The sequence below is a fragment of the Triticum aestivum genome, chromosome 2D (assembly GCF_018294505.1).
Source record: "Triticum aestivum cultivar Chinese Spring chromosome 2D, IWGSC CS RefSeq v2.1, whole genome shotgun sequence".
In the NCBI taxonomy this organism is placed as follows: Eukaryota; Viridiplantae; Streptophyta; class Magnoliopsida; order Poales; family Poaceae; genus Triticum; species Triticum aestivum.
This window is the reverse complement of record NC_057799.1, coordinates 410,221,253-410,244,055: the sequence shown is the minus strand read 5'-3', so window position 1 is coordinate 410,244,055 and position 22,803 is coordinate 410,221,253. Positions and strand designations below refer to the sequence as shown.

The window sequence follows — 22,803 nt, the reverse complement described above, 5'->3', positions numbered from 1 at the left end:
TGACGAAGTCGTCATGGGCGTCTTTGTAGTCGACGGGAACGTCTCCTCCCACTAAACGCACATCGCCAAAAGACTTGTAATAAATCCAGAAAAATGTGAGCATCGGTGTCAAGTCTAGAACTTGAACCTGGTGGGCGGGGATATCACTGTCATACTAACCATTCAACCATAGGTCTGTTCGCTTTTCTGTGTGTTTTCATTATGGTTTTGTATGGTTTCCACTGTTTTTTTGTTTCTTTTTTATTTTTTCTTTATGGTTTCTTTTTTTGTTCTCTTTACAGCTTTCATTGGTGTTCAATGTTTTTAAATTATTTTCTTTTGTATGTGTTTTTCATGTTTTCATTGATTTTCTTTAGTTTTCATTTTTATGTGTTTTTCTTCACGGTTTTCTTTCATTTTCGTTTTCTATTTTCTTTTTTTCTCAATACATATCTACTTATTAAATACATTGTGTATATTTTTCTATACATCTAAAACTTTTTTCACACACGTAGGACATTTTTTAAATAGGTAATTAAATTATTTTTATCAAATACGGTATATATTATGATGTGTACTTTTTTATATGCATAGTAAATTTTTTGTATACATATGAAACATTGTTTTGGTACTTGTTGAACATTTTTAATAAATATAGTTAACAGTTTTGTCAAATATATGTTTTGATGCCTACTTTTTAACATATACTACCTCTATACCGAAATGCAAGACGCTTTTGTAGGCTAGTTTTTTATGTGGAGGGTATACATTGTTTTGTATACATAAGAAAAAAATTATGTATGATTGATATTTTTTAAATACAAGATTAACACTTTTTTCAAATATATGTTTCTAAGCCTATTTTTCATACACACTGTACAGTTTTGTACACATCTAAAACATTATTTTTATACACAGTTAAAAACGAATTCCTGTTTTTTTAAATGAGAAAGAATATTTTTAATATATAATTAGATTATTTTAAATATATACAAATGAAAAAAAGAACAAACGGAGAAAAAATGGGAAGGAACGATTAAAGCCTACTCTCAATCTGCTGAGGTTGCATCGTAAGCAATGATTTATTTTTATTTTGAAATGGAGGAGGATCTCGGCCTCTGCATCTCGACGATGCATGCAGCCGTTTTATTAATTATTCATACAAGACCTTAAAAAGTCATTCAAAAGTAAGACTAAAGCCACTGCTAGGCAACATCTGTCGCTACTCCTATCCAGTTGATGAAGGGATGCTGATAATCTGGGCCTAATACCAAACAGACATCGCAGCCAAATCTAACATCTAAGACTTGAGGTCCCAACCAGGACGCCTGCCGGGTATGGGGCACCCACCAGTCCGGCGCACTCTTCAACCAAGACGCCTGCCGGGTATGAGGCCGCCGCAGCCACTTGCCACCAATCCATCTTTAGTGATGTACTGATGCATGTACCTTGCCCGGTCTAGCTGCCGTCGACGCCACCACGACGCCAGACAACGCCACCATCCTGCGCTCGTCCATCATCACACGTCCACCGGCGAGACCCCGCTGCTCCATGCCGCTGAGACCCACCATTGTCGATGGTTTTATTTAATATGGAGTTGAGTATTTTTGTCAAAAAAGTAATTTTAGGTTTATTGGTTTCTCTCCATCGGATCCGATTTCACCTACTTCTCCTGGTCCTCCCATAATCTCCATTCCCCACATGGCTCAAGAGGAAAAGAAATGGCTCAAGGAAGTGCCCTGCTAAACAGCGTAGTGCCAGACCCAAAAAATCTGTGAGGTCAACTGACACAAACTCTTCAAATTTTATCAAAATTTGCTCAAATATATATAAAACTAAAGGCAGATTGTTAAAAGTTGTGGGGTCAACTGATGCGTATAGGAGTCAACGAGGAGTTCGTTTGGTTTACATAGCGAACAGACTTGACGGGGCCAACTAGGTGAGTGCGTCGGCGCTTTTTGCTTGCGGCTGCACGAACCGCTTCCAGTACCAGTGCTTGACCCAGACGGTGCCCATGGACTCGAGCGGCACGCCCTTGGTCTCCGGCAGGAACAGCGCGATGAAGACGGTCATGACGGCGACCCAGCCGGCGTAGTAGGCAAACGTGGCGTACTTGAAGCTGCAGAGCATCGGTAGGAACGACTGCGTCTGCACGAACGTGAGGCCGAGGCCGATGGACACGTTCATGGCCTGCCCCGCCGACCGGATGTCCACCGGGAATATCTCGCCCGGCACCACCCACCCCAGCGGCCCCCACGACCACCCGAACCCGGCGGCGTGCATGCACGTGAACACCAGGATCGCGACCCCGTACGGCCTCGCCATCGGCGCGTCGCCGCTCTTCCCCACCTGCGCGCCCATGATCCATGCCATCGCAACCTGCAATGCTCAAACGTGTGTCTGCGTGAGAAAACCCGACCATTCAAGTATACGTACGCATGGAACTGGACGTGGATGTGTACCTGGGCAATGATCATCTGGATGCCGCCGACCATGAACATCACCCTGCGGCCGTACCGGTCGATGACGAGGGTGGAGAGCATGAGGGCCCCCAGGTTCACGCCGCCGAGAATGACGGCGCCCATCAGCGCGGCGTTGCTGCCGAACCCGGCGGTGCGGAACACCAGCGGCGCGAAGAAGGAGAGCACGATGACGCCGGTGAGCTGGAAGAACATGGGCACGGCCACGGCGAGCACCAGGTGAGGGCGGTACTCGCGCCTCGTCGCCATCCGATGGAACGCGCCCTCCTCGCTCTCGCGCGCGACCGCCACGGCGCGCAGGATGTCCTGGAACTCCGCGTCTACGTCCGCGCCCGCCCCGCGCACCCGGACGAGCGCGGCGCGGGCCTCGTCGGCCTTGCCGCGCATGACGAGGCTGCTGGGGGTGTCCGTGAGGAAGAGGGCGCCCAGGAAGATGATCACAGCCGGCGCGCCGGCGAGACCCAGGGAGAGGCGCCAGCCCCAGGAGATGCGCGCCGTGGCGTAGTTTGTGAGGTTGGCGATGAGGACGCCGAGGGCGAGGAAGATCTGGAAGCCGGCGGTAAGGGAGCCGCGCCACTGCGTCGGGGCCATCTCGGACAGGAACACAGGAGTCGCCTATCATTTTGTCATGCATATATGGCATCAGTCATTAGATGAAATCATCGTCGTTCGGCAATCATATTTACACCGACGTTAATGCATCCGATGATACGAGCAAACATGGATCCGTTCTCCCCTTTTGCGTATGTCATCCTAGTGATGTAGTACTAGACTTTATTTACTTGTTCCAAATTTGATTCGATATATGTGAGGCTCTGGCGATGGAGGGGCGATGATGGCGGCGCGCCTTCAGCTTGCTTCGGTGCTTGTAATCGTCGCTAGGTGGTTTACGGATCTGGATGTAATTTTTATTTTCGGTGTTCGTTGTACTGTCATATTGAAGATGAATAGATTAAAAGTTTTTCCGCAAAAAAAAGAGTAACTCTATCAGAGTCCGACATATGCCATATGAAGCGCGCTTCAGGTGCATCTCAAGGCTGCGGATGCAAAGCGCAAAAATAGGGGCACAATCCCAAATACAACGCCTCTTTGTCTTTGCCCTTACACGCACGGATTCGCATATCACATCGGCAAACCCTAAACGGCGCCTTAAGTGCCCATTAAAGGCCGGCCCGATTCTCTATTTTTCTTTGTTTTCCGAACTGTGAAAAAGTGCAAAACCTAGGATTCGAACCCGCGCTATGAGTGTTTTCCCCGTCACCTCACCTGAGCGCAATTACATAGATGTTTCTTCAACTTTTCTTCTTTCTTCGATTTTTCTCCTTTCCTTTTCTTTATTCTTTTTCCTCTGTCCTTTTTTTCTTTTTCTAATTCTCGAACTTTTTCTTCAAACAGACGAACTTTTTTCCAATTCGATAAACTTTTTTCAATAAGGATGAACTTTTTCAAAATTCTACGAACTGTTTTTTGAAATTTGATGATTTTTTGGAAATCCAATGAACTATTTTCAAATCAATGAATTTTTAAAAAAATCGTGAACTAATTTTTCATATTCAATGAACTATTTTTAGATTTAATGAACTTTATTCAAAATTGATGAACTTTTCATTCAAGTTAGTGAACTTTTTTTGAAAATTGATGAACTTTTTCTAATTCGTGAACCTTTTCTATTACATGAACTTTTCTAAAATTCGTGTTTTTTTAAAATCTGTGAACTTTTAAATTATGTTCATATTGTTTTCCAAAAAATCATGTTTTTCTATCTATGAGCAATAAACAATACAGCTATAGTTATTTTAAAAATGTTGGCGCCGAATTCTTCAACTAGCGTCTTGTTGTTGTAGTGGTTAGGCAACCTGTACTGAAGCTAAACGTGCAGAGATCGATTCCTTTCGGGAGGAACATTTTAGGAATGATTTTTTTGCTATATGTACATTTTGGCTGCGCGGCATCGTGGGCCGGCCCAGTAAGCGCGGCCAGTGAGCGCCAGTTCCATAACGGGCTAGGCAAGCTACGAGCTGGGCCTGCCCAGCTGCGAGAGCAAGACGGGTTTTTTTCATATTTTGTTGGGTGAGCTGCTTTTCCTCTCCGGGTTGTTGGGTCAGGTCGGGTTGGGTCAATTTTCCTCTTTGATTTCGTTTGAGCAGATAGTATTTTTCTGTTTTCCATTTCATTTTTGTTATTTATTTTAATATTTTCTTTTTCATACTTTTTTTTCCATATATGATCTTTCTAAAAATTGTAAAGTGATTTTATGACAAATACAAGATATCTGTTATAAATATATTTGTATAAGTAGTTTTAAAATATATTTTTAATATACCTTGAATATTTTTAAAATTTATGACAAACATTGAAATAATAATGTTGAAAATTATTCAGAAACACATTGAACAATTTTCAAAATATAGGCCGGACCATTTTTAATGCAACACATGACAAATAGTTTTAGTTAAAACATTTTATAAATATACGCTTTTTTAAAAAATAGGAACATTTTTTCAAATAGACGAATATCATTTATAAATATGTGAAAACTTTTAAAAAATAATATGATTTTTTTAATATGCGTTGAATATATTTTTATAAGAAATAGTAAACTATCCAAATGTAAATTTTAGAATATTTCAAAAAAGTAGAGAGAACATGAAGTGAAAGAAAAAAGGAATGAAATAAACTTCCATGGCGCGCGGCTCGCCATGAAACTTGTATGTGTGTCATTTCCCGCTGGGGCAAGGCCCATGTACGCGAGTGGGTGAGCGACACGAGGCCTAGAAGTGTCAAGTGTCCACATCCCTCTCGTAGCATAAACCTCTCAAAGTAAAACTTATCATGGTCGGATGGTTAGGACTTAGGAGGGCCGTGGTACCCTCAGATCAAACTCCAAATTTGACACTTTGGTGTGACTAATGCGAATTATTTTATCGGTGGGATACGATGTTTCTGTTGATAGTGTTGTGTTCATCGTGACTTGGTCAACCTTAAAGCTTTGCCACTCGGGCCGATCTTCAGTAAACGATGTGTGTGTTTTCTGATTTGAGTGTCTGCGAGTGCACATCTACGTTGTAATCAGTGTTTCTTAAAAAATACTAAAGGAAAAATATCCACAAAGCCGTATTTGTTTTACGGGTCTTACACGGCAACTTTAGGGTTGGTGCAAATACAAAATCATTTCATGGTTGAAGTGTGTGTGTGTGCATGCACGTCTATCGTTGCAACCAGTGTTTCTTAAAAATAAAAAGGAAAAATATCCACAAAGTCGTATTTGTTTCTGGGGTCTTACACGGCAACTTTAGGGTTGGTGTAAATACAAAATCATTTCAATTTAAAACACTCATGAACAACGAGCAATATTCATATAGCAGGAACTCAGATCAGACAAACCGGTAGGAACTCCTATCTGTGACGTGGTTAGCCATGCTACCGGGTCAACCAGATAGGAGTGTGGACTAGGCTGTCTATTGCTACTTAAAATTTTAAGCAAGTGAGGTTGGTGGCTCTGGAGGATATCATCGCAATGTCAGATGACATTTGACATGAGAACTGAACACTAGCTGTCTAAGAATAAATATATCTGTCAAGTCCACAACCAGATATAGTAAGTCCAGTGAACAATGGCTGGCTTTATACGCTTCGTATGTCAGCGGAAGACTGAATCAATCAGTTGATAGCTGTAGCAGATTAACTCATTCAAATAATTGTTTTAAAAAAAATTCTTTTCTCGCTCCCGTGCCGCTCCCAGGCGGCACCGGGGCGCCCCAGCCCTCAACCAGCGGCCACCTCCCCCCTCTCCTACCCCGCCGCCGCCGGCGTGCGCCGCCGGGCAAAGCCCGCGGTGCCGGCGGCGGGGGGTCTGCTCTTTGGCAGCGGTGGTCTCCCCTGGCGTCGCGGAGTGGTGGGCGGGCGCAGCCAGATGCGGATCTGGCGCGGCGACGGGTGGTGCCTACAGTCCGTGCGGGATGGTGTTGCTCGGCTCGGCAGCGTCGCGGTGGTGCTCCGGCAGCTCCTAGCGCTGTGGATCCGGCGGATGGCAGCGGCTTGGTGGCTCCTGGCACGTGGATCCGGCAGATGGGGTGGCGGCCAACGACTCTTGTTCGGTGGCGCCCTCTTGGCGGTGCAGCGGCTGCTGCGGGCTGCCTGGCTTCGGCTCGGCAGCTCTGTGTTGCGGGATGGGACGGGGTGGCGGCCCCCTCCCTGCTTGGTGCTGCAGATCTGGCTGGCTTGCTAGTCCGGCGGCCTCGTCCGTTCGGTGGTTGCAGGCGGCTGGGGTTCCGGCGTGAGGCTAGATGGTGATCCGGTTGCGGCTGGGTCCTGCCCGGCTTGCTGCTGGCGAGGTATGTGGTGGCTCCCGTACGGCGACAGCGCGGTTGCTGCGTGGGAGGCGAGCGAATCAACGGATTGCGGCGCGTAGGGGTGGTGTTCGAGATGCTCCTGGTGAAGACCTGCCCCGTTGTTGCCGGCCGGCGGCGGCGGCGCCCGCGGGCGCCGTTCCCCTCCTTGGAGGCGCTGCCGTGGAGATCTCCGACCTCCTACCCTTGGTTCAAGATCTTCGGGCAAATGCCTAAGGCCCAGCTTCGGGTCGGGCGACGTCGTCGTCCTCGTCGCATCCCCCCTTGGGGGCGTTGCCTTGAAGAGCTTCGATCCTGTTCGCGCATTCCATAGGCTGGACGCTCGCAACATTGCGGTTGGCAGTTGTCCGTCCGGCAATGTGATGTGGCGCGACTTCTTGTGTGGCAACGATGGCAGCTTCGGACGGAGTCGGAGCTGCCTGGTCGTCGGCGCGTGTGGTGGATTGTTTTGCATCGACCAACGCAGGCCTCGGCGCTTGCTTGCGGCGAGGGCTACTTCGGTGGTCGTTGATGGTGGAGTCGGAGTCGCCCTCGCGGAGGTGTGATGACGATGACACCGGATTGCAACCTCGACGGCGTGTGTGCGTTTTTGTGTGGGTTACCAGGTCACCTTGTGTGCTTGTTTTTACAGACATGTTGTGACGATTTTCGCCCGGTTTTTCGTTAATTAACTGGGCAACTCTCTTCGACTTTTTTTAATAAATCGGGCCTTAAGGGACCACGTTTCAAAAAAAAAAATATAGCTGTAGCAGATTAACAACTGATAAGGAGCTTTGGTTCGTTCCATTCTACACGAACGGCTCTCCCGAGTATCACTGGACAACGGTTTTAAACACTGTTTTTGTCATTTCAGTAGCAAACCCTTCACTGGTAGAGCTCGATTAATTCACATAAAAAATGTCAGTTTTTCTAAAGCACCGAAGTACTAGCGTTCAGATATTTTATTTCTTTTTTCTTGCAGGGGGCAGATATTTTCTTTCTGCTGTCGAAACAGCAGGAAAACATTGGGTAAAAATCCATTTTCGGATGACATGTGGGAAAAACGTATTTTTGTGCACACGCTTGCGAAGCTGTATTAGCAGAATATTATGGATGGAGCTCGAAACTGCAATCACAGTGATACTCCTATATTCGCAAAAAAAAATAAAAAACAATGATACTCGTATGACATACGGCGTTGATTATTGGTATAGAGAACTGAGCTCTATCCGCAAAAAAAAAAAAGAACTGAGCTCAGTAGTCGCTGGTCCAGGGCACTCCCGACGGTGCTTACGTAAGGAGTATTTAGCAAAAAACTACCGCAATTCTTGAAACCATGCCTACAAACTATTATTTTATAAATTTGTGTCGAAAACTACCATTTTCTTACTAATCCTTAACTAAAAACTACCGAGTCTGAAAAGAGCCTGATTTGGCTCTTTTAAACGCGTTTCTGACAGAGTTGGCCCACACATAAGCGGATAAAAAAGCAATCGGGTCCCTAGTTTTTTTTAAAAAAAGCAATCCGGTCCTCCAGCGACTGGAGGGGGCCGGCGGCTACGTGCGCGCATGCGAGGAGGCGCTGGGATGCGCGACGCGCGCGCTGGCCACGACTGTGGGTCGCGGCAGCCAGGCAGGCGGCGGCCTAGTCCGGCGCGAGGGCCCTGGCGGCGTGGCGAGGAGGCCCGTGCTTTGGCCGTTCTGGTCAGGCGCGGCGTGGATCTGGCGAGGCGCGGCGGCCCTGCGAGCTGCGCGTGCTCCGGGCGTGCCATGGGGCCCGGCTGCGTCAGGCGAGGGGAGGATCCTGCTCGCGCTGCTGCGGCGGGCCGGCTGCTCGAGCGGCTGCGCAAGGGCTGTGCGCGCGGCTGCGTGTGCGCGTGCAGCAGTGGGGCTGCGACGAGGTGCGGCTGTGCAGTGCGGCGGGGCTGCGCGAGAGGAGGAGCTCGTGCCCGTGCTGCTGCTGCTGCAGGAGAAGGAGACGGAGAGGAGGCAGTGGAGAAGGAGAAAAGGGGCTGGGCTGCTGCTGCTCAGCGAGCTGCTGCAGCGAGGAGAAGTAGAGGAACACGAGCACCGCTGCCACGACGCTCGCCGCTTGCTGGCCGGCTGGCTTGCGTGCGTGCCGCCGCCGCCGTCGCCGCGAGCGTGCTAGCCAGCTGTGCTGGGCCTCGCCAAGGACTGGATTGCTTTTTTGAAAAAAAACTAGGGACCCGATTGCTTTTTAGCCCGCTTATGTGTGGGCCAATTCTGTCAGAAACGCGCTTAAAAGAGCCAAATCGGGCTCTTTTCAGACTTGGTAGTTTTTAGTCAAGGATTAGTGAGAAAATGGTAGTTTTAGACACAAATTTGTAAAATGATAGTTTGTAGGCACGGTTCCACGAATTGTGGTAGTTTTTTGCTAAATACTCTTACGTAACCTTATCTACCACTCAAAAAAAAACTTATCTATTTTTGGCCTTTTGCCACAAAGGATAGGGATGGATAAAATGGTTCTATCTAATTTTGGAAGGGCCCTTCCTCACAAACAGTCTTTTCCTTTTTGAACTTCTCTTGCTCACAGATTTTTTTTTTTTAGAACTTCTCTTGCTCACAGATTTCACCGCTAAAACTCTGACGTACTCCTACCGGCGAGTCGCTCCGTCCGCGAGGCCCCGAGCCCATCGGTCCCGTATGAGCGTGCGTTAGTTAAGCCACATCAGGATACGATGCATGTTTGCATTGAGGGAAATAACATTTTCCGTATTTTGCTGTTTCTAAGTACTTAAGGGTTACTACCCCATAATAATTCTTGACTGGTGACTACCATCAAGTACAAAAGTGATACTGGTGGCTATGAGCAGTCCACTGTTGACTGAGAAATAACTAATCACTTCCATAATATACTAGTACTACTACTCCATTTGTTAGATCGACAGGACTGCCCGTAGGGACTGACCTGGTTGGTGAAGCCGACGCCAAAGCCGAGCAGCATGCGCCCGATGATGAGCATAGCGATGCTCATGGCCGCGCCAGTGATGGCGCCGCCGGCGAAGAAGAGTGCGCCGCCCACGAGCATGACGCGCTGCCGCCCTATGGCCTTGGTGACGCGGCTAGCCACGAGCGACGCCAGCAGGCCGGCGATGTACAGCGACGACGTGAAGGCCGTGAGCGCCTGGCTGTCGTAGAGGCAGTAGTCGTTGTGCTTCGCCACCGCCATCTTCTCCAGGACGTGCGGGAAGAAGCGCCGCAGGAACGGCTCCATTTGCGACACGCCGCCTGAAGTCAACCATCAAACCCCATCCGGCTGCCGTAGCTCAAGAAACATCGATCGAGGTCGAGGCCGGGGCCGAGGCTCACCTGAGATGCCAATGTCATAGCCGAAGATGAGGCCACCGGAGGCGGCCACGAAGCAGGTCATGAGCACCGATAGCGTCAGCCGTCCGCCGTAGTCCGGGGCGGGGCCATCGTTCGCCACGAAGGCGCCACCGGCCATCTCTCCCTCAGCGCACGCTTTCTTTCTACGTCCTCCCGATCCAACGACGAGTCGACGACACAGCTCTCGTGAGATCGCCTGGGTGTTTCAAGGGCGCAGAGCAGAGCAATATATGTAGACTTGCAGATGCTGGTAGACAAACTCGAACGGCATCGTGCAGACAGGTAGCCAGCCAACAATGGCCGAAAGAAGAGGTTGGTCAGCCAAGTAAGCATGGCTGATTAGTAGGTGAACATGCTGAAGATGGCCCACTAATCAGCACGTTTCATTAGGCAAGACACATGTGTACATATGTGGAATGACGCGGTGACAATTAATACCATCCATTATCCAAGCTGTCAAGAGAAAAAACGTCCATTATCCAAGATAGCAAGATCGCGATTTCATCCGCAAGTCAATGCAGAGGATATAATTATTTGTGTTCAGCAAGTTGGAGCTTGAGCAAGAATAATGGTACATATAACACTTAATTAAGTTCTAACTGAAGATACGAGCACATCATGTTTATTCTACTTATTGGCACAGATACATCTAAGTTATCTTTGAGCCAGACACCAGAACAGCTCATGTTCATGTTATCGAGCCAGACATGATCTTCTATTCGTTTCTTTTGTTAAATTTGGCGTAACTTAACACCATCTGACTTTGGACAACATTTATGCCTTCCTTTTCGAGCACGGATGGGAGCACAAACTTTCTACGCTTTGGGTTTATCTCTCCAAGGAGTAACTCCAATAACTCCCATAAACCTTAAATAACTATAGCTTATGGGAAGTTGGGGCAAAAAAAGCTCTCCAACAGCTTCTTTAAACCCGAAAAAAATACGAGATCCCATAAAAACATCCCTCCTTCCTGCAAGTATACGGGAAGATTGTCCTCCTGTAGATTATTGGCGGTTATAAAACCGCTTTAAACCTCAACCCCCCCCCCCCCCCCTCCCCCCGCGGTCGCGCGCCACATAGCCGCCGCCACCGTCACGTCGTCGCACTGCTGGGCCACCACCTCACCGCCTGCCGCCACGTGCCGCCGCACCATTTGGCCGTCGGGCGGCTGTGTCATCACCGCCACACTGGACCACCACCTCGCTGCCGCTACATCGCACCTCGCCGGTCACCGTCACGTGTCAATGACATGCAGGTCCTGGTTAGCTAGGTTTGTTTGACAAAAAAATGATTTTAAGGAAAGAGGTTTACATGAACTAAGAAAAGTTGGTGTCTGATAACTTCTCATAAATTATACGTTCATCCCATAAAATTACTATTACGGAAAGGTTTCTTCATGAGTTATTTTTTCCATATGATCCAGACTGGATCGGGTTCCACTATCAACAGACGGACAAAAAAGCAAAAAAACGTCCTTGGCGCAAACATAAAGGAAAAACAAACGCAACACAGAAACTAAGCACTCCTTAGAGCATCTCCACTCGCACCCCCCCCCAGCCCCTTTTTTTATCGCCGGCTCTAAAAAATCGGCCCAGTCGCGCCCCCAGAAGGCCAGTTTTCGCCAGTTAGGGTCAAAATTGATGCCAGCAGATCCAAGCCGAACCCGGCACGCTGGGCGGCGCCCGGGGGCACCGAGGGAAATGTTTTTGGCGCGGAAGCCTGGTGGACCCGCCTAGTCAGCGGCAGCGCGTCGCCGAGAATCTCATCCTCATCACCTCGTTTTCCCACGGGAATCAATGTGAAGGCTCCTCCCCGTGAAGAAGGAGCACGTGGCCATGGCCGCCGACATGGAGACCAGCCACAAATGAGCGCGGGACGACTACGTCCGGCAGGAGATGGAGCGCCAGCGCCGCGCCCTCAAGGAGATCGCCGCCCGGCGCCGCGGCCGCGAGGAGGGCGGCATCGTCATCCTCGACGACAGTGGCGAGGAGGTGCCCGGGCCGTCCAACCACGTCCGCCACGGCAACCTAGGGTAGGGGTGCAGTAAGGACGGCGGCGGCGTACAGGACGATGGCGGCGACTACACCAACTTCTACAGGCTCCTCGGCATGTAAAAGGCTCAAGGCGGCGGCGGCCAGTAGCGGAGCTACACAATTTTTTTTGGGTGGGCCAAGCTGAAAGAACGCGTTGTTTTTCTCCCACATGAGCCAACTTTTGCCTTCATTATTCACTGTTTTGGTCGTGGATTGGACGGGCCACGGCCATGTTTTGTTTCAACTAAGCTCCGCCTCTTGCGGCGGCGACGTAGTAGTAGGCGGCAGCGGCGTTTGGCCGAACGGCTGGAGACGCTCTTAGGTTCGGCAGCTGCAACATATACCAAAAGGAAAACGCCCACAAGGGACCCACGCATTACAGTTCAACGCCTTCATACATGACGGCAAAAAGGCACACGTAGTCGTAGGTGCTCAAATTTTTTTTTTTTGAAAAGGAGGTGCTCAAATATATGCTACTCTCATTGAATCAAGCATTGTTCTCCTCTTCAGCATCCTCCGCCATTGCTCATCCACATTCGTAGCAGCATCCTGTTATCCTCCACCATCTTCCAGCCGGAGGGCATCCCTACCTCGTACCATGACAGACTCGGCATGTGTCTCCAGAGCCATTCTTTGTAGCAGATTCGCCCCTTGTTCCAGCATCTCTCGGTGAGCATCATTTTGAAGGCTTGCCCAATAACACAAAACGAGCATGCGTAACAAAACATGCTATGTTCCTGAGCTTCCAGATGACCAACACAAAGCAGCAACACCCACAATTTGCACATTTATGCTTTGTGGGATAAAGCTGGGGACCCACCAGAAATACCGAGTAAAGCATGTGAGCCTAGAAACAGCACCCAGACATTTGCACACAAGACACCAAAGAAATTTAGCTGCAGATCAGCTAAAGAACAGGTGGTTGATGCTTTCGTTTTCATGACAGGATCCAGTTCCTTCTTATCATGTTGTCTTTTGTGGCTATAGCATTATGCCAAATTAACCACAGCCAGATTTTGATTTTCAAAGGGATCTTGGCTTTCCATACATGTTTGAAAAGTCTGTCAAGATGCATTTCATACAGGTGGTTGTAAACAGATTTGAGAGTGAACTTGTTTTTATTATTCCATGTCCAAACTATTATGGGAAGGTTTTTACACGAGCTATTGGAGTTGCTCCTATATCATCGACAGTTTCGCTTGACAAAAAATGGCAGTTCACCTGTCGTTCACTGAAAAAATAGACAAGCATACACATGGGGTCGGGGCTCGAATGCCTCCACACTCTAAGCTAGCCGTCCTGAACCAATCGCTTCCTCGCCATTGGAGGCTGGACCTCCACCAAAACAGCCCCAAGACTCAAGCGGGACAGTGCGACATGGATGGTCACATGCACAATAGTGAGGAACGACAGGAAGACTGAGATTCCATGCAGCAAGACGACCATGGGCTCACAGCTCATGACAAAATGGAAACATGCTGAATTTAACATACTTCCCCATCGAGGCATCTACTGCATTTATACACACAAACAGGGTTCGTGGGTATAATGATCTGCGCAACTCCAAAGACTAAGCCTAATATGGCAGCAGCAGCACGGTATCTTTCAGCCTTCTACAAAGAGCAGTCCAAAAAGGTATCAGGACGTTGGGCAGTAATTTCCTCTGTTGAAATTCTCTATTCCATAGATGACGAGGTCGGTTTATTTACACAAGCGCACCTGCGTACAAGATAACCACTCACAGTGCTCATCATAGAAATGTTCCAGACACACCAACGCACGTTGTTAACAGTCATATGAACACTGGGATGATCGGATATCATAACCAGGGCAGGCAGCAAAATCATCGATTAGACCTGGCGGCAGCAGGGAATTATGCAATCCAGATTACGTTTCCATGCTTCTTAAGATCAGCACCAATAGCCGTGAGCTGCAAAATTAGGTGTAGTGTCAGTTCAGGAGCAGTTAATTTTTCTGGGACAGAATATAACATCAAACTTGAGATGCATATGAAACAACCAGCTCTTACAAATGAAAATGGATCAAATAGTCAGCAAATTGAACATTCTTGTGCTGAAAAACACAAGTAACTATGGAAGGCAATTACACCATCTACAAATGTATCAAAATTTGAAAGGACACGTGTTCTAAAGAAAGCCCATAGGATACCCTCTATAGAGTACTCAGATTGGTTAACTACTGAACTAAAATACTACTCCCAGTTCTAGATACATCCATTTCTATCCATTTCTGCGACAAGTAATTCAGGACGGAGGGAGTATCACCTATCATTAGAAACAGTAAATATACCTCTACATCGATGGTCAAGTCCAGGTTGTCAAGAAAATGTTTGCAAACCAAGAAACTATAATGCACTAACGGGCCTTTCTGATCAGTTGTTGGCAGTAAGCAGCATTGAAAAGTTAGTAACCCCAATCTGCAAACTAATCATGGTGCCATGGCGAAAATAAGTCAAGAGCGGTCGCTGTTAAAACAATATTTCTGGACTCAGCAAACTTGTCGAATCATATAACCATTTCCAGAGCATGATTACAGTTTATAGTTCGATATCTCTATTAGATTTAAACATTACTTGGCACATCCATCTGTCGTACAAGGATGGTGATTGTATTCTTATTAAACAAATTACAAAATTCTAAGCCTGATCGGACTTACACTATTGATCCAAGTGACAACTTGAATTTTTTAGAGATGCAAATGTTGGGTGTGAGATTGTTATAACGCTGTTCTCCAAAAACGACGAACTGCAATAGTATTGCAGGATATTATTATGGTTTACCTTCTAGCCAAATGCATAAGGGTCATCAGCATATGGATTCAAGGAGCCCTCAGAAAATAATTCACCGATATTAGCAGGATGGGGACGGGATCCTGCAACAACCTGCAGAATGCCAATACATAAATGTCAAAAGTAATGCAGAACTTATATCACGCAGAGAATCATCATGCTCAGAATGCTTGTCCATACAGTTTCTGAACGATTTTTTTATTGCAAGATCAATCACTGTAGAAAAGCAGAGCATGAGCTAATGCTTCAAATTGTTTTCTTTTGTGCTTACTCCAAGAACATTGCTAGATACAGTGGGTACACCAAGAGAAAAAACCGGTGATGCCACGAGAGAATAACAAGGAAACAAAGAGTGGACTGTGGAGCGTTGGAGACTAACTGGTAAAAACACTAGAACAACATTTTCATCACATTTTGAATGATAGCTGACTACAGTCTAAGGAAAAGTTGTAGCAAAACCTGGCTGCATTGCACCCCAGGCTTACAGTCTAAACTCTACATGAAGTGGTGTTCAATGTGCCATAGGAAATAAGATGCATGACTTTTTAAGAGAAACACAATTAGTTACCATTCTTGAATAATCAAACAGAACATATCATTTAGCTAGGATCAGGATTTCAAGAAAACTAACTAAGATTATGTTTGTAACAGCATCCATCTGAGCAAACATTAAACAGGAAAGTCTGTTAGTACAAAAATATTGCTTAAACCTTTGAAAATCAATACTGGGAAGTTGAAAGTACCAGTTATCCTATATAACTAAGAGTTGATCCCCACTAACATATTTATCTCAACATGCAACTATGCTACCTCATCATGCATGGTAAAAGGCCCACCTCAACATGCAACATGCATGCAAAAAAGCTCAAGTGTTTTAATTACATTATTCTCAGTATACTCAGTAAGTATTTTATAATTACATTTAATTACACTTTTTATATTGTTAATGCAAATATCCATGTTCACATAATCAAATCTTACTGAAACATATTACAAGCAATTCTCGCAACAACATGTGGGGTATCATCTAGTTTGTACTAATCATCATACCTTTCTTGTTTTTGTAACATCCTTGTCAGCAGTATTTTGCAATGACTTCTGAGTATTCGGTTCCTGGATGGTAAAAGACAGTATTAAAATGAATGAACAGGCAGGCAATCAAACCCAAAGAAAAAACAGGAAAAGCTTGTACCCCAAACATGACAGTGCTCTTAGTTTTCCTGCGCTTTGTGATTTTTCCATTTGCTGTCTCCACTTCATATTCATGGTGTGTTACCTAATTAAAGGAATGCCAAAAATGGCAACAAAATACACAGCATGTAAACATGCATTTTCAGACTAACTGGAAATGAAACCTGGTTCATGCTCAAAATGGATGAAAGAAAGAATCTATATGTAACAAAAATCACCTTTCTGTGATTAGTAACATCCTGACTTGCTTTCTCTACCTTCCTCAGTACGTTAGAAATTGGCGAGTGTATAACTCCAGATATGTTAACATCCTGAAACACAACATAGAACATTCAAGTTTGAAGTTTCTAAAATGCGGGGCAATCAAGTTTATCGTTGAAGAGAAGATATGTACCTTCCGTTTGGTCTCAGGACCTGGACCTGGCAACTGAAGCTGACTTTCTTTTCTGACATATGGCTCTCTCCTCTTTATCAATGAAAGAGAGAATTTGTAACTTAATTATTTCATAATGAATGTATACAAGTTAATTATGAGATGAACTAGAAAGGAAAACCAGCAAATGGCTAACATTATAATAGTAAAAGGGCAGGATGTGGACTGAGAAACTAAGTGATCCTGCCCCAAAATAACCAAATGATAATAAGCAAATTTTCAAGTGAGAACATATGCGGCTATTTTTTTTTTCTTGAATTCTTAGCATGCTTTGCCACCAGGCAACAAAAATTAAATAGATACCACACACACATTGCTTAGCAAAATAGTGAAATGTAGTTACCAGGCTTGACAAGAGCATATACCTTTTTAGAATTAACTTCCTGATCAACTTGTTGACTTTCGCCCATCACTTTCCACTGTAACTGTAATAATGCTCTTTGCTTCTCCTCCTGCACCAAACACTGTTCAGTATAGTTTCGATTCACAGCCTTCAGAAGAAAAAAGTGTCAAGAATCACCACCTTTGACTTCTGAAGCTCCAGTTCATCCTGAAGTTTCTGACAATCTTCTTCATGCCGTATGTTCACTGTTTTTATTTGAGCTTCATGCTCTTGTCTGAGCGACGACAGCCTCTACATTTTTGTACAGATTTAGTAAGTTAAAAAAGAACTGATGCAATCAAAACATCTGGTTCAACTGATGACTGACCTCCCTCAATTCACTCTCACCCTGAGAACGAATGCGCTGCAATTCTTCTTTGTGATAAGCCCGAAGAGTTGATTCCTTAAGCTCATTATCCTGTTGAATTCTTGCCACCTGGATATCAGGAAACAACCTTCGTTGTCATTTCAGGAGAAAAATAGCTCTACTGTACATCTTCACTATAGTATGCAGTATTCCCTAGTCCTGACAGGCTGACACCATGCAAACACTCTTTTGGACAAGTGTATACTGGTGCTATAATGAAGGATTCTACTGGTAACAATATGATTATGGAAGTTCCAAGATTAACAGCAGCATTTTCAGCATAGCTCTATCTGTACATATACTAAATAGCATCTCTGAACTGCTGTGGAACAAATGTAACGTCAAAGCTCTATTGTTAGACAACTACATAAAGTGGTTTCTGATACATTTTCCACTTTAAACATCAGGTATTTTGATTGCTTAAGATCTCATGATGTTTTAAACCAGTCTAAAGATCATTAGTAATGTACATTGGTGAAATATACAGTGTGGTTTTCGAACTTTTCACCAGTATGTTGCAGATAATTAAATAAAAGATAAAGTGGATGGAAATGTTACTCTAAAGCAGCTTGGAAATACTTTGAACTCATTTAGATGTCAGTGAGTACTTCCGTATAACTCTTACATGTCAAGTCTAATTAGCGCAAGAATACAAGATACCAAGAAAACTCTGTAGTTTTTTAGGTAATAAAGCATCTTCAACAGTGAGCAACGTGCAAGAACAAACTTCCTTAGAAGTCTGACATGCGGTTATTTATCCATGCTATCTGAAGCTGAACTGTTCAGCTTACTTTGTTTACTACTCTAGTACTAACATATTCCATCAAAATCGGTACATGCATTGTCATTATAACTAGATTGTGAATATTTATTTGTTTCAAAATAAATGTAGCCTTTATTGAGAAACCGAACTAGCTCTACCTACCACTGCGGCATGTTCCTCCTTAAGACGCATCAAACACCTCTCAGATTCTCGCTTGTTCTCTAATATCTTTTCGTTGCATTTGTGCTCCATTTCCCTTATGAGCTTTTCTGCCTGAAATTTAGAACAGTAGGATAAACAGAGAGTAGCAACCATATTAAGATACCAAATATCTAGCATAAAGAACTTCTGAAAGGGGATGATTTACCTTCTCTTTTTCAGCACTAATGATTTCTACCTTTTCTAATTCATATTTCTTACGGATGACATTGATTGCCTGGAAAATCATTTGTAGACTGTCATTTGTGATTCAGAAGATAAGTGCTACACAATAAATAGAAATGTGATACCTGATCATTTCTGAGTGACAACTCTTTCAAATGTTTTGATAGCTCTATCTGTTTACCCTGAAGCATGAGATCGTACTGTTTTTTGGCCTCGGTAAGTTGACATTCTGTGGCAGCGAGTGATGCTTGGATCTGGGCAAGAGGTTGAAAAGGTTATATGTTGTCTACAGTGAAGTTCTACATTCTAATCATTACATCATGAGATTGCAAGATATAATAAACACAAACCTGTAACTTTTGTTCCTCCAAACTCTTCTCTCTTTCTACAGAAGAAATATACAACTGTTCCTTCTCATCAAGAACACTGCGGAGCTCACTGATCTGTTTTTCTTGTGTGTCAACCTGCTGGTCACGCTTAGCAATCTCGCTGTGCAGAGATTCTGTATCGTTAGATTTCTCATCCAAAACTGACTGCACTCTGCCTAGAAGCTCCTGATTATCTGATTCTAGCTTCAAAGTCTTCTGTAACAGCTCTTCCTGCAAAATTCCAATTTCATGAGTCAGGAAGAATACAAGTTAAATAGTAGCAGTTTTCTGTTTATTTGTAACCAGCTAGTTGCAAACCTTCTGATTTTCAGCAAGGCTAGAATCCTCCAGTAACTTTTGAACTCTCCCTTGTAGTTCCGAAGATAACTTTTCTAAGCAATTCACATTGGAGGCAGATATTTCTGCTTCAGACTCCAGTCTTCTGATTTTATCTTCAGCCACTTGGCATTCTTCTACATGCTGAACCATAACAGCTTCTTGAGTTTTTTGTAACTCTGTGATTCTGGACTTCAGTTCCCCAATTTCACTTTTGAGACCACTGTTTTCTGATGTCAAATCTACAAACTGGTTTTGAAGATGTTCCAATTTGTCCTTAGCAGATCTTGTTATCAGCAGTTTCTCCTCTTGGACCATTCCATAGTACTTATCAAATGAAGAAAGCAATCTGGCGACATGACTTGACATTGATGCATGCTCTTTATCTAGCTCAGCTACTTTAGCCACAAAACTGCTAAGCAATTCATTAGCATCCTTATTGTCCTTGTACAGTCTTTCGACTTCCAGACTGTATCTCTGGTTCCTAAGCTCCAAGTCATTTTTTTCTTTTTCAGCACATGCAAGGTTTTCTTTCAGGTAAATGCAAACGTCTTGTTTTAGCTTTAACTCTTGCTCCATGCACTGCAAGCGGGAGTCAGCACACAATAAGCGGGATTTATTTTCTTCAACTGAACCCTCCAACTGTTTGATGAGAGAATCTGCATTGAAGAGCAAAGACAGCTTAATGCTTGTAATCACTACCGCTCGCTAATATGATTTATCTCCTCAGTAAATTGGTACAGAAAAGCTAACACTTACCTTTTTCCTTTATGGTAGTATCATTTGCGTAAAGCTGTTCCTTGTAACTCTGATCCATTTCTTCTTTCTCTTGTTTGATCCGCAAAATCTCCTGTTTACCTAAGTAAATAGGACAGTTGACAATGTTATCACACTATTATGTAAATATTCCTGCTGAACCTTTCGCTATTGAGGGGTCAGCAAAAAACAGACCTGATGTGTTATCAACTGGGAGCTTTGCTCCTTAATTCGAAAAAAAAATGTATATCTATTTAGCAGACTGCTAATTATTCTATCTATAAGCATATCATATAAATAAGCACATAATTGAAAATGACATCAGAGTTTAGATGCATAAACAGCAGTATAGCAGATAGGGATACCCTAGCCGATATGCAGCGTATAGTGGTGAGTTAACTAGTTGTCAACATTCTAAAAGATTAGCACTAACTGTGAAGTGAGAAGAGACAAACCAACCTGACATAATGCTTTGTTCTGCACATTCCAGCTTTGCCGAGGAATCATGCAACAAGCAGTTCAATTCATCTAAAGCTTTAGAGTTCTTCCCAAGCATCCCCTCAAAAAACTTCTTATCTTCCTCAGCTGCCATTGCATTGTTTTGCCAGTTAGATCTAAACAACAGGTGTGCATGAAAAAATGCCACAAAAAACATTACCTCTTTCTGCCTGGCTTGCTAACTGCTGCAGAGTTTCAGTTAACTGATCGCACAGCATCTTTGTTGAGGAAACTTTTGAATCTAGCCCCTGCCAGAGCTTCGAATCCTCAGTCTGCTTCACCTTAAGCTTCATGTTTTCATTGACAGCTTGTTGAAGTTTTGCTTCTAACATATTTATCTGTTCTGTTGCTCTTCTCAGCTTGGTATGCTAAAGTTACATAACGTGTGTGCATCAGTAATAGGATATTCTGTGAGAAACTAATATAATATGTTGCTGTGCAAAAATACTGCAATATGATATAATTTTGTTTTGTACTTGAGCCAACATGCCATGACAACAGAGCACTGGAACATCTAAACCATGAAGGGTGACTGGTAAAGTGGTAATCAAAATCTCATACATATGACATTCTGAATTTAATAGAACTAGATGCAACAAGCATATAAGTCATGTATTGTGACACGGTAGTGATTCTAAAGGACAAGCCCGTGTTTAAATAAGTTCAGGACTAGCCATCAGAAATAAGCCCATTGAAATAAGATAAATGAGAAATGAGAAATTGGAATTTCACCTAATCTGCCATACGTTTAGCAGAACCTAAAGACGGAAACATACCCTATACTTTCCAAGTGAGCAATCTACAGAGCTCCTTCACAAAAATAGTTCAACACTTTAAAGAATAAAATCAAATACTACCAGAGAAACAAACACCGAGCGTGCTTCACATAACATGCATAGGTTTAGCGCAGTTACATATATGTAACATATGGGGAAATAAAGAGTCTAAACACCACAGAAGGACGCATAAAATCATGAGATTCAGACTACATATAACACATGCAGCCCCAGAATGATAAAGTTTCACATTTGTATGCTGTGCTGCCGCCTTTTTGGTCTAACATTTCACTGCCATGTCAATGTTGCATACATGATTAAACGATGGATTAACAAGGATACTAAAGTTCGTCTGTTTTGCACAGAGAGTAATAAAAAACATCACAGGATCCAAGACAAAATGAGAAACAGAAAACTACCCGTGTGTTATGCGAGCAGAGTAATACAACTGGGACATAGCATACAACTATGCAATTTTGGCATTGATGAACCAGAAGACAGCTGGTCTTCTATCGGCACCACCCAAACAGATAACAATTCTATGCAGAAACCTAATTAGTGGCACGGTGACAGGATGTTTGGCTAAATTTCAGAAACAATTCGCAGTTCATACAATTGAATGGTAGGAATTCGCTCAGTCAAGTGCCCGACAGATGACCAAAAACTGCAAAATGTTCAGAAATATACCGCCATTTCTAGATCGGACTTCACTGAAGCCTGCTCCTTGACTAATTTCTCTGCAAATAGACAGAAATTAAGAGGAATCGGGAAATCAGTGCAACGCACGAAATAAACAGCCTCCTCAATCAAAGCAGAGAGAGAGAGAGCAAATCGGTACCAGCTGTGATCTTAAGGTTGGCGAAGCTCCCGTATGTGCTACCTCCAGCATCCGACGAGGGCTTGGGGTTCGTGGCCTTCCCAGCCGTAGAGGTGGCACCAGCGAGAGATCGGAACCCATCGAGGCCCCTAAGCCCCGAGAGCCCCAGCTTCTGCATCCTGTCGCCGAACCCTAGGTTTCGCCGGGGGCGGGAGAACTGCGGCCAGAGCAGGAGAGGATCTAGATGGTTCACCCCAAAATTTCTGGAGGTCGGTGGAATTTAACTAGTCGCAGGATGTCGAAATGCTCGTACCTCGGGAACCACCGCGGGCGGGGTTGAGACAGCGGGGGCGCGGTGAGGTGTAGGACGGGAACGGCGACGGCGGGGGCGACGCGCGTGAGAGGCGGAGGGGTTAGGGTGAGGCGGCGGCGGCGGCGATGCTATGCTACGTCACGGCGACGGCGGCAGCACCGGGGCGCACGGGCCGCGGAGGAGTGAGAGGGGAGGAAGGAAGGTACTGGACGAAATGGCGGAGAGGACGGTGGAGGGGATGGGTTTTGACTCCGCGCTACAGAGTTCGCGCGCTTGGCCGGGCGGCTCGGTTTTGGGCCTGTTGGTTCGTTTACTTCTTGTGGGCTTCTTTCGGACTAAAAGGGCAATTCCTAAACGGCGCCTAGAACACTCCACTTTTCCAGGTCGCGACAAGTGGCGCACATGCAGCGCGCCACTTGTCGCAACCTGTGAGTTTTTC

At 45.0% G+C, this 22,803-nt stretch overlaps 2 protein-coding genes across 2 annotated transcripts; both read right to left on the bottom strand.

Moving 5' to 3' along the window:
• Window positions 1-1,701: 1,701 nt before the first annotated feature.
• Window positions 1,702-10,419, bottom strand: LOC123053478 (sugar transport protein MST1). Its single transcript, XM_044476955.1, has 4 exons — window positions 10,121-10,419; window positions 9,720-10,039; window positions 2,442-3,074; window positions 1,702-2,358 (listed from the first exon to the last, which is right to left on the bottom strand). The coding sequence occupies exons 1-4, from the start codon at window positions 10,254-10,256 to the stop codon at window positions 1,915-1,917; spliced, it is 1,533 nt and encodes a 510-aa protein (XP_044332890.1). The 5' UTR covers window positions 10,257-10,419; the 3' UTR covers window positions 1,702-1,914.
• A 3,415-nt stretch (window positions 10,420-13,834) lies between these two features.
• Window positions 13,835-22,596, bottom strand: LOC101290588 (synaptonemal complex protein ZEP1). Its single transcript, XM_044476954.1, has 20 exons — window positions 22,365-22,596; window positions 22,073-22,268; window positions 21,922-21,971; window positions 20,619-20,826; window positions 20,420-20,545; window positions 19,964-20,062; window positions 19,187-19,863; window positions 18,851-19,099; window positions 18,626-18,754; window positions 18,484-18,552; window positions 18,279-18,389; window positions 17,315-17,422; window positions 17,128-17,238; window positions 16,970-17,056; window positions 16,566-16,637; window positions 16,390-16,482; window positions 16,173-16,256; window positions 16,031-16,093; window positions 14,972-15,073; window positions 13,835-14,101 (listed from the first exon to the last, which is right to left on the bottom strand). The coding sequence occupies exons 2-19, from the start codon at window positions 22,227-22,229 to the stop codon at window positions 14,975-14,977; spliced, it is 2,592 nt and encodes an 863-aa protein (XP_044332889.1). The 5' UTR covers window positions 22,230-22,268; window positions 22,365-22,596; the 3' UTR covers window positions 13,835-14,101; window positions 14,972-14,974.
• Window positions 22,597-22,803: the final 207 nt, after the last annotated feature.